Genomic DNA, 12512 nt, shown 5'->3' with positions numbered 1-12512 from the left:
TTTTTGGGTTATAGAAATCAAAGCTAAATTAATTATAATGATGGCAAAAATATTAGGTGCATAAAGAAAAAAAAATGAAAGAAAAAAAACACTATAAACACTTCACCGTCCAGTGTAGATATCCTAACATAAAAAAGAATATGATGGTATTTAGTTTTTTTTTAGAAAAGCTGGCATAGCTCTAATATTAGTATGTAAGAGAAAAACCAGTAGTTTGACAATAAATGGCTTCCCCCAACCACTAACCATTAGTGGAGAAAACGTTTTGGTGTTATCATTCATATTCTCTGAAAAAAGGCCAAGAAAGCAAAAATCCTGCCAGGGTATGTAAACTTCATAATCATCAAGTTTTTATACCCCAAACTATTACCATCTATGTATGTAAGGTGCTGTGATGCTGATTACATCAATATGTTTATTTTACAAATCTGGGTTTACATTTTAGAGAAATTTATTGTTGAATTGTTATGCAAATGAGCTTCAAGTGCAGTGGGTGGGTAGAGAGCACTTACAGCTGTGCTGCCTGTCTTCTCTATTCCCCATCTGCTGCTTGCCTCCTGTCAGTGATTGACAGGCGACTTCTCATTAAGTGACCTGCGTCTCCTGCTCGAGATCTAGTTCAAGCGCTGCCATTCACCGATCGGTGAAGTTTCTGGTGAAGAAGACTACCAGTGTTTGGCACAATCTGCATAGTTTACATATTGCGTTAGACCAGGGGTGGGGAATCTTTTTCTGCCAAGGGCCATTTGGATATTTATACCATCCTTCGGGGGCCGTACAAACTCCGCCCACAAATTACATCCTGACTCTGGCACTGGTGTCAGGATGTAATCTTTCATTGCATGCCCTTCAGTGTTCAATAGTGAACACTGCATGTGTGTGCTAACAGAGCAAGAAGAAATTAATGAGCTGCTGGCAATCAAAATACTGCTCCCTGTCCAAGAATGCGGTCCCTGAGAATCTGCCTGGGGGCCTGATAAAAGGTCATCGAGGGCCGTAAATGGCTCTGGGGCCTGAGGTTCCCCATCCCTGCGCTAGACACTGACATCTCTCTTTACTAGAACGACCGTTGTGGGAGCAAGCAGTAGGAGTGAAGTATATGATCCCTGTCTGGCCCAATCTGCAAACGATACAGATTGTGCCAAATAATGATAGTCTTCTTCATCCGGACCTTACTCAGCATGCACCGACACCAGTAATGATGGTGCTTGCACTAGATCTCGGGCAGGAGAGGCGGGTCCCTGAAAGAAAAGTGCCCTGTCAATCACTGACAAGAGGCATGTGTTAGGAAAGAGGGACAGCAGAGCTACAAGTGCTCTGCCTGCCCACTGCACTTGTGGATTATTTGCATAACAATTCAACTATACATTTCTCTAAATGTCAATCCAAATTTCTGATAAAGGTGTGGATGTAATCATATAGAGCTTAAAGATAGGTTGGCTATGCGCATTCAACCCGGCCATTGATAATGTGCAGAAGTGAGGTTGCCAGGCAGGGAGCTAATGCACAGACTCTAACTATGAGCGCTCCTGAGAACCTGGCCAGTGATAATGATAAACTCCTTACGCATACTCTACAGCAGTCCTGCAGTGCAGTATTATTAAGGTGGCCAGGAGGGAGCTACTGTCATGCCCGTGATGTCTGTTATGCTGCATGACCCATGGAGCAGTGTGCACGCGCACCTCATTGTTATACCTGTCATGAATACTGCGTGATCCCTGGAGCAGTGTGCACACTAGGGTGACCGGATCTCATATGGGGGGGAAAAATGTCAGAATCTTGTTCGTCTGGACCCCACAAAACGATTCCCCTTTCCAGATATTGAGAGAGCCAAAATTTGAGCTCGATCAAACGACGTTAACCCGTGCCGCTCGTCGCTCAAAGTTTGAAAAAATCCAAATTGAGGTATTTTAAGACTTAGGTATTTTGCATAGTCTGTTAGACTATAAAGAATGTGACAACAACATTGCAGAAATAGCCCTGACCAAATTTTCGAACCATTTGTGGTATTTGAATGCAGAGTTGGTGGGATTATCGTTTTTTGATCCCACTATTACAGACAATGAAAAGTTGTTAATGGCTAATAAATTGCTCAGTAGCACAGATGAACCATCAGAGCACGCTAACCTACATGAGTTGATAATTTTACATAGTTATCTAATCTATTCTAGAGCTTTTGTTAAAGTAGTTTTTGAAACGTCAGAATATAATGCTCGGCATTTGCTTACAACTTGCAGGACATATTGCTTTTGTTCTTCATCTTTTGTCAGAAGGTCGTTAAAGTCGGTTACTTCCTACCTCTTTTAATTTTTCTTTCCTAACTTTTGGATTTACAACCCTAGCGTGCTCTGATGGTTCATCTGTGCTACTGAGCAATTTATTAGCCATTAACAACTTTTCATTGTCTGTAATGGTGGGATCAAAAAACGATAATCCCACCAACTCTGCATTCAAATACCACAAATGGTTCGAAAATTTGGTCAGGGCTATTTCTGCAATGTTGTTGTCACATTCTTTATAGTCTAACAGACTATGCAAAATACCTAAATCTTAAAATACCTCAATTTGGATTTTTTCAAACTTTGAGCGACGAGCGGCACGGGTTAACGTCGTTTGATCGAGCTCAAATTTTGGCTATCTCAGTATCTGGAAAGGGGAATCGTTTTGTGGGGTCCAGACGGACAAAATTCCGACATCGATTTTTTGCGGTCACCCTAGTGCACACGCACCTCATAACTGTTATGCTGCATGATCCCCGAAGCAGTATGCACGCGCACCTCATGACTGTTGTGCTGCGTAACTCCTGGAGCAGTGTGCATGCGCACCTCACCTCATGGCTGCCTGCCGTTGCTGGTGCGCCCTCGTGCGCAATCTCATGGCTATACGCCATTGCTTGTGCGCACATGTGCTACCACTCATGGCTCTGCGCCATCGCTAGTGTGCACGCGTACCTCATGGCTGCATGCCGTTGCTGTGTGCGCGCCCGTCTCTGCTCTGCCTGTTGTGATCCTCTCTATGCTCCTGGAGGACCCGACCATGTGATCCTCTCTATTGTCTAGCAGAATCTGATCCAGCCCCTCTGCCTTTGGAGAGGAGACCCCGCGGCGTGATGCGGGGTCCCGATTGCTACTATCGTAAAATAAAAAAAATTGGATCTAAAGTAAATTTTATGCAAAAAAAGTTAAAACCACCCTTGGGGGTAAAGGAGTTAAGTTCTCCATCTTTTCCGCACCTGTGCTGAGATTGTCTCATGCGTGAGAATGGGGTCACACTCAGTTGCGACGCAGATCACTCTGACAGAGTTTGAGCCGATTGTCATTAGAATAATCGGCCTGATATCTACGCTAGTGTGATCATACCCCATTACAGATCACACCCACCTGTGTCTTCTGGGGCAAAGCTAGCTCAAAGTAGTTTAACATCTTAGATGCCACAGTCAATAGTGACTTCAGCTTCTAAATGGTTGAGTCTAATTCATTTAGTCTAATGAAGGGCTGGGATCTGCTGTGTTTGTACTTGTGTAAAGCTCTGCCTAAAGAATATTGCATTGTATTGAACTCCTGTGTCACATAATCTGTTTTTCATCTACAATGATTGGTTGTCACAAGTAAGGCTGGTTTCACACTTGCGTTTTTTTGCGCTGTTTTTTTTCACGCAAAAAAAGCATGCGTTTTTTTTTTCTCCCTATTCTTAACATGGGTGGGCATACACATGCGTTTGTACGCGCATGCGTTTTTTTGTAGTGTGCGCTCGGGCGCACAAAATGCACTCTGTTGCATTTTTTGAGCGTCCGACTTGCCCCCAAAAAACGCATGCGCACGCAATGCGTATTTTTTTTCACCCAACCACCCATTATAGTCTGTTAATGCGCATGTCAGCTTAAGAAACGCGCGCAAAAAACGCATAATGCGTTTTTTATGTGCGTTTGCACTGCGGACGGTGCACAGCGCAAAAAAACGCAAGTGTGAAAGTAGCCTTAGAACTGTATAATGTCAATATGAATAATTCTTCCTTTATATGAACTTCTGCATTCTGAGATTCCAAACTAACAAGATTTTGTTCCCCAGTAGCCCGAAGACGATTGCTGGAATTGGCTTTGCTGTCGTTCTCTTCTTTGTGGTGATTGTCACACTCATTTGCTGCTTTATGTGTTCTTGCTGCTATTTGTACAAGCGGCGACACCAGAGAGGAACACCATACTTTGGTGAGTCTGATTTTAAATGTACACCACCGTGAACTTGTGTTTTTAGCGAAGTTAAAAAGCAGTACAGTAACATTTCTTCAGTCCAACATCATCGTCAGGGTAAAGTCCGTCATGAAGACCGCTGAATTTAGAACGTTTTTGGTGATTTAGCACTCTGTGATATTGAGGATTTATCTGGTTTGGTGGCTGCTGCCTAATCCTGCAGATCAGCTGCCGTTATTGGAATAGGAGCTGATCTGCAGTTTCCTGTAGCTGCCACTAAACAGTGTCACAGAGGGGTGTTGTTCCGCTTTGTACACTGTTACATCTGGCTTCTACCATCACTGCAAACGGCTGATCTTTGGGGATGCGGATGTGGATGTGACAATCAGAATTGGAGTTACAGCTGGTTTTAGACAAATTGAAGCAGAAAGCCAGCTCGCCTATAGTCCCAATCTCAGACTCAGTGAGGTCCAATGCAACGGAAACAAGAGGAAAAACAGAAAATCCAGCATCCCGATTCTGACTGGTATAAAATGTGTCTTCTTAATTTTGAAGTAAACAACCACTTTGCTATTTTTAAATTTTTTGTATGATCTGCAAACGCGTTGGATTTTGCTGGACTTTCTTTTCCTCTTAGTTTTAGACAAAGTGTGGCCCTGAACAGTTATATACCAGAAAAGTATAAAAGACGCACATCTGAAGACGAAATATGTACAAAAATTGATTGCTTTATTGACCATACACCATGACAAGAAAAGATGGTGTGTGTGTGTGTATATATAATTACTCAAAATTATAAAATGAATAAATAGATAAGAAATGTTCTTGCATAGTGAAAAATGACACATTGACTGTAGGGAAATTGGATGATTTGATTCATGCATATGAGGACCAAAATTAAAATACGTATAATACAACTTCAAAAATATAAATACAAGTATATAATAGGTAAAAAAATGTACGTTTCACTTAGATTTCCTCAGGGAGTATGAGGGAGAGAGACCTATATATATCATAGAGGTCAGCTGTATGTATTATTGCCTAATAAAAGGTGGTGTCATCTTTTTGGGTGCAAGATGCCACCCTAGCTGGTGGGAACGGGTTAATGAAATGCAATAGAGTTTGCAGTTCATGACACTAAGTCACGCCGGCCACATCCGAGAGGGAATCAGACATACACAGAGTGGAATATGTAAAAGTACAAGATAAGGAAAGGAATTTCAACCCCTTTAAAAAAATTCAGTGCACTGTCATCAATTGCTGTGGTGTGCGCAGAGTGGTGGACTGGTAAGATGATGCCACCCTTTATCAGGTAATTACATACAGCTGATCTGTTTGTTATATACGGACCTCCTGCTCTCACACTCCCTGAGGAAGCATACGTGAAACACACATTGGATTGTGTGGTACGGGAATAGTCCACCTTCATCACGCAATGGGGTCTGTAATTGATGTAATATAACATATTTGGGTCGGTAAATCCTTATACCTCATCCCACTGTGACTTTATTATACATTTTATTATACTTTTATACCCATTATACACTTGACTTTATATTTTGATATTTATATTTTGGAAGTTTTATCCATTAATCAATAAATTATGTATATATTTTTATAATGGCCCTCATATGTACGAATCACATTGCCCAATGTACAGTACCTCCAGTACAGTACAGTATCGGTCTCCCTCTTACCAAACTCTCCCCCCTCCAATCTGTCTTGAATGCTGCAGCCAGGATCATATTCCTCACCAATCGTTACACTGATGCCTCTACCTTGTGCCAGTCATTACACTGGCTACCCATCCACTCCAGAATTCAGTATAAACTTATTACCCTCACTCACAAAGCCCTCCATGGCTCAGCACCACCCTACATCTCCTCCCTTGTTTCAGTATACCACCCTACCCGCGCCCTCCGTTCTGCTGATGACCTGAGATTAGCATCCTCAATAGTCAGAACCTCCCACTCCCGTCTCCAAGACTTTACATGTGCCGCACCAATTCTTTGGAATGCACTTCCCAGGTCAATACGATTAGTCCCCAATCCCCACAATTTTAAGCGTGTCCTGAAAACGCATTTATTCAGACTGGCCTACCACCCCAACACATTAACCTAATCTATCCCTGTGTGGCAGAGCCAAAAGTTTTACCATAACCAGGTTCCCCGCATCATGTTCCCACATGCTTTATGCCTCCATTAGCCCTCTGTGTCTGTACTGTTAAACACTTAACATTATGACTGGTCCATACAATCAGGGTAACTGTTACCACCCACCTTTCGTGTCTCCCTCTTTCCTCATAGACTGTAAGCTTGCGAGCAGGGCCCTCTTTCCTCTTGGTATTTGTTATAATCTACTGTATGTGATTATTGTTATGCTGTAATGTCTATTGTCTGTACAAATCCCCTCTGAAATGTAAAGTGCTGCGGAATATGTCGGCGCTATAAAAATAAAATGTATTATTATTATTATTATTATTATTATTATTACCTCCAGTATATACATTGCTTGTGTTCACTATGCATGAACATAGGACTCTTATCTATTTATTCATTATATATTTTCAAGTAATTTCATATTACATTATCTGGTCCCTTGCTGTTCTTGTCTTTAATTTTTGTCTGGCATGGTATATGTTTTTTAAACATGGTCTTTCTTTGACAAATAAAGTTACACTTTTTTGTACATATATCGTCTTCATATTTGCCTCTTGAATACTTTTTTGGTAGATTACTTATCTCAGTATTCAGTGGCTCTTTCCTCAATTCATTCACTAAGGTATTTCCTCCTAAAATAGGTCCACAAAGATAAATGTGGAAGTCCCAAATGCTATCATATTGCACCATCACCCTGAAACATTTACTTCAGCCAATTTCCAATCCACCATGTTCAAGACGCTTGGTGTTTGCCAGCTGGTGTAAAGAAGCTGGCAAGCAAAGAATGATGGGAACTGAACAAAAGCGATTGTTCTATCCCCATCATTCTATGATCATTCCCCCATTCAATATCATGTTATTGCAAACACATTTCCTGTTTGCACTTTGTGATCTGCTATTGAGAAGGATATTTGTTCAACCATAAACAATCCAATCACCCGATGAATGAACATTTTGATCATTTGCTGAATGATTGCTGACACATTTAAACTTTGAACAGTCATCTACACTGCTGGTATTTTTAAATGTGGATGGTACACACACAAACAATCTCACTCACTCTATGATAGACACATAATGTATGTTACACACCCCATGCTATACAGCACACAATGAATGCTACACAGATATGCACTCCATACTAAACACACACACTGCCACATGCTCTGCATGATACACACTCCGTAAGTTACACACCTACACTCCATTGCTACACATGCACACTGTATATTTCATACACCTACACACTTCGTTACACAAACACACACAATGTATTTTACATATTCTCTGAATATTAGAACACACACTCCATGCTTGACACAGTCCTTGTCACATATACATTATGTATACACACACACACACACTGCAGGGATATGTATAGAATCATGGGGCCACATAGCAAAAGTCCTAAACCTTCCCCTAAAAATCAAAAAATATTTGGAGTCGGCATGTCAAAAAAGGGCGTACTTTCCAACTTTCAAATACAGGGAGAGAGATATGTATTGCGGAACTAGCACAGAAATCGTACCCCTACTGAAGCCCATTAGTGTGCTCACTCACTTTCATGGCTCTTATAAAGTATTAAGCCCCTCAAAATGGGCCACACATATGATTTCACCACAGTATTTTTTTTTGCCCTAGTACCCTCACACATAGTATAATTACCCCACAGTGCCCTCAGCAAAGTATGATGCTACAAATGCTGCGCTCAGATTCACATGCACACGCAGGTTGGTGGAGCAGGCTCCCTCTTTTACCACTGAATTTCACTGTACCTGCATAACAAGTATCCAGGTACCATTGAAATAGTGACGCTGAGGGGGAAAGGGCGCCACTTGTTTCACCTCCATTACAGCCACATGGTCTGCCACCACTATTAGTGTCATGCCACTGACACATGGTATATTGCGTGCACACACTGTTACTTAATGGACACTGTTGCACACATACACTCACTGAATAATACAACTCCAAAAATGAATGGAGAAAAAAGGATGACTGAAGCAAAAAATAATACAAAAATATTTTTATTGTAAAAAAAATTTTTTTATATCCATAAGAATCACATACTTGTCTTGGTTGTAGTGTCAGTCTCATGCTACCACAAATGTGAAAGCACAACCAACATTCAAAAGTGACCAAAACATCAGCCAGAAAGCATTGGTACTGAGATGTGGGCTGTGGTCCCCATCTGCAGAACCACTCCTTTATTGAGTGTGTCTTGATAATCGGCAATAATTTCTATCTGTTGTCTATTCCATTTGCACAACCGCATGTGAAATTGATTGTCAATCAGTGTTGCTTCCTAAGTGGACAGTTTGATTTCACAGAAGTTTGATTTCCTTGGAGTTATATTCTGTTGTTTAAGTGTTCCCTTTATTTTTTTGAGCAGTGTGCAATTGGATTAACTTGTTTGCAGCTGGTGACACCATTGTATGTGCCTCTAGGGCATCATTCCACTGTTCATCAGTGATAGAAGGTATCAAATGGCGCCACTTACTTTCTACAACAAGCTGAGTGGATACAATTTTAGAATTCAATAAAAAGGTATAAAGAGAGGTCCCTGGGTTGATAATATTCCTATAAATGGGTATTTAGATATTCTCATTCTAGGAAAAGGAAATTGATACATTATGGCGTGTCTCAGCTGCAGATATCTATAAAAATCTCTATAAGAAACTCCAAATCTTACATGAATTTGTTCAAACGATAATAAAATATTGTTTTAAAAAATCTGACTGTTATTATTCCATTCTGATTCCAAAAACTTGAATCTTGTAAACTCTGAAGGTGTGGGTACTCGGGATTATCCCATTTCTGAACATCCCCAATCAGATCATTGAACTTTATAATATTTTACTTTCTTGCCAAATTTGTATCACTAATTTATGCGCAAATAACAATCCCTGGGGTGGTCTATACTGTATGAACCTTCCAATTTTGCCCACGGTGTATGCCCATCCAAAAAGTGCACGCGATGTGCCTCTGCATTACTGGGGCTATCTCCAATTAACCAGTGTTTTCAATAACGCAACTGACTAGCTAAATAATAGAAGTACAAGTCAGGGAGAGCATAGCCACCCTGGTTTTTGGGCCTCTGCAGGGATCCAGTACTCAATCTAGATCTAGACATTCCCCATACAAACGTTGCTATCATGCTATGTATTTTTTTTAAAGAAACCCTTAGGAACCCTTATTGATATGTGCTCCAGCATATATAAACATTTTGGGAAGGATTATCATTTTTATTAATCCAATTCTGCCCGCAACAGACGGGAAGCCGGGACCATATCTCTAATTTTTTCCTCATCATATCTCCCAGGGGATATATGTTATCTTTAAGGTCATCGATTGGGTTTTGACTTATTATACCTAAATATTTAAATTTTTGTACTACCTGTAAGCCACATGGCATAGGCACAGTTATGTTATCCACTAGCGGCATAATCACAGATTTGCTCCAGTTGAGTTTAAGACCGGATCGTTCCCCAAATCGATTGAGGTCAGTTGCCCTTTTCAAAGATTGATCTATTTTGTCCAGAAAAAATACTAAATCATCAGCATATAATCCCACTTTATCCATCCTGGAGTTTATACTGATTCTCTCCACTACGGTATCCTGTCTAATCCTTAGCGCAATGGCTCAATTGCAAGAGCAAAGAGCATTGGGGATAGTGGGCAACCCTGTCTAGTTCCCCTGCCTAAATCAAAATAATCCGATAATAAACCATTAACAAGGATATTAGCTCTGGGCCTATAATAGAGTAATTTAATCCACTTACGAAATTTATCAGAAAAACCAAATCTCCGGAGCACCCGCTGCAGGAAACCCCACTCCATTGAATCAAAAGCCTTTGCAGTGTCTAAAAAGGCTGTCGCCCAAGGTTTCTTATATTTATGTCCTATTTGCGTTAATAATAATAATAATAATAATGAATTTTATTTCTATAGCGCCGACATATTCCGCAGCACTTTACATTTCAGAGGGGATTTGTACAGACAATAGACATTACAGCATAACAATAATCACATAGATTATAACAAATACCAAGAGGAATGAGGGCCCTGCTCGCAAGCTTACAGTCTATGAGGAAAGAGGTAGACACGAAAGGTGGGTGGTAACAGTTGCCCTGATTGTATGGACCAGCCATAATGTTAAGTGTATTACAGTACAGACAGAGGGCTAATGGATGCATAAAGAATGTGGGAACATGATGCGGGGAACCTGGTTATGGTAAAACTTTTGGCTGTGCCACACAGGGATAGATTAGGTTAATGTGTTGAGGCGATGGGCCAGTCTGAATAGATGCGTTTTCAGGGCACGCGTAAAATTGTGGGGATTGGGGATTAATCGTATTGACCTGGGAAGTGCATTCCAAAGAATTGGCGCAGCACGTGTAAAGTCTTGGAGACAGGAGTGGGAGGTTCTGATTATTGAGGATGCTAACCTCAGGTCATCAGCAGAATGGAGGGTGCGGGTAGGATGGTATACTGAAACAAGGGAGGAGATGTAGGATGGTGCTGAGCCATGGAGGGCTTTGTGGGTGAGGGTAATAAGTTTATACTGAATTCTGGAGTGGATGCGTAGCCATTGTAATGACTGGCACAAGGTAGAGGCATCGGTGTAATGATTGGTGAGGAATATGATCCTGGCTGCAGCATTCAAGACAGATTGGAGAGGGGAGAGTTTGGTAAGAGGGAGACCGATTAGAAGAGAGTTACAATAGTCGAGACGAGAATGAATAAGAGAAACAGTAAGAGTTTTTGCAGAGTCAAAAGTAAGAAAAGGTCGAATTCTAGAAATGTTTTTGAGGTGCAGATAACAAGAGCGAGCCAGTGGTCAAATGTGGGGGGCAAAGGAAAGCTCGGAGTCAAGTATGACCCCAAGACAGGGGGCATGTTGCTGAGGAGTAATAGTGGAACCACACACGGAAATGGCAATGTCGGGTATAGGTACATTAGTAGAGGGAGGAAACACAAGGAGTTCAGTCTTTGAGAGGTTCAGTTTCAGATGAGGACATGATGTTAGACACAGCATTTAGACAATCGCCGGTGTTTTCTACAAAGGCTGGCGTGATGTCAGGAGAAGAAGCGTATAATTGGGTGTCGTCAGCATAGAGATGGTACTGGAAGCCAAATCTACTGATTGTTTGACCAATAGGGGCAGTGTACAAGGAGAAGAGGAGGGGGCCTAGAACCGATCCTTGAGGAACCCTAACAGTAAGGGGTAGGTGAGAGGAGGAGGAACCGGCAAAAGATACAGTAAAGGAGCGGTCAGAGAGATAGGAGGAGAACCAGGAGAGAACGGAGTTCTTGAGGCCAATGGAATGGAGCATAGTGAGGAGGAGCTGATGATCCACAGTGTCGAATGCTGCAGAGAGATCCAAGAGAATTAGCATGGAGTAATGACCATTTGATTTAGCTGTTAGTAGATCATTAGAGACTTTAGTGAGGGCAGTTTCAGTAGAGTGTAAAGAGCGGAAACCGGATTGGAGAGGGTCGAGAAGAGAGTTATCAAAGAGATAACGGATAAGACGGGAGTGGACCAGGCGTTCCAGGAGTTTAGAGATGAAGGGAAGATTAAAGACAGGTCTATAGTTAGCGGCACAGTTTTGGTCGAGGGATGGTTTTTTAAGTAATGGATGTATGATGGCATGCTTAAATGATGAAAGAAAGATACCAGAAGAGAGAGAGAGAGATGTTAATTATTTTAGTTAGGTGAGGGGTGACAGCAGGGGAAAGGGACTGGAGGAGATGTGACGGAAATGGGTCACTGGTGCAAGTGGTTGGGCAAGAAGATGCAAGGAGCCTGCTTACTACTTCTGTGACTGGTTCAAAATCAGAGAGTGAGCTAGATGCAGTGGGGGAGGGAGGACAGTGCAAGGTATGAGGTGATTGGGAGATAATTTCCTGTCGAATCTAGTCAATCTTTTCTTTGAAGTAACTGGCCAGATCGTCAGCTCGGAGCTCCGTGGTTGGGGCTTGTACTCTTGGGTTAAGTAGGGAATGAAAAGTGTCAGAAACGTTTCGAGTTATTGGACAGTGAGGTGATGAGGGTGTTGAAATAGGTTTGTTTGGAGAGGTGAAGGGCAGTGTATGTTCTAAGCATAAACTTATAATGGATGAAATCTTCGTGTAGATTGGATTTTCTCCACAGACGTTCGGCG

At 41.6% G+C, this 12512-nt stretch overlaps 1 protein-coding gene across 2 annotated transcripts in view; it reads left to right on the top strand.

The window, feature by feature from the left end:
* SHISA4 (shisa family member 4) overlaps positions 1-12512 on the top strand; it is a 47956-nt gene that overhangs the window by 25482 nt on the left and 9962 nt on the right. The window contains exon 3 of one of the 2 annotated variants that reach the window (XM_073542542.1): positions 4068-4204. In XM_073542542.1, coding sequence (XP_073398643.1) covers positions 4068-4204 — 137 coding nt within the window. The remainder of the gene's footprint in view (positions 1-4067; positions 4205-12512) is intronic. The other variant, XM_073542543.1, reaches the window with a different exon arrangement.

The sequence above is a fragment of the Dendrobates tinctorius genome, unplaced genomic scaffold (assembly GCF_039654945.1).
Source record: "Dendrobates tinctorius isolate UK_male_01 unplaced genomic scaffold, ASM3965494v1 ptg000127l, whole genome shotgun sequence".
Taxonomy (NCBI): domain Eukaryota; kingdom Metazoa; phylum Chordata; class Amphibia; order Anura; family Dendrobatidae; genus Dendrobates; species Dendrobates tinctorius.
Note: the sequence above shows the minus strand (reverse complement) of the source record. Positions and strands in the feature narration are given on the sequence as shown.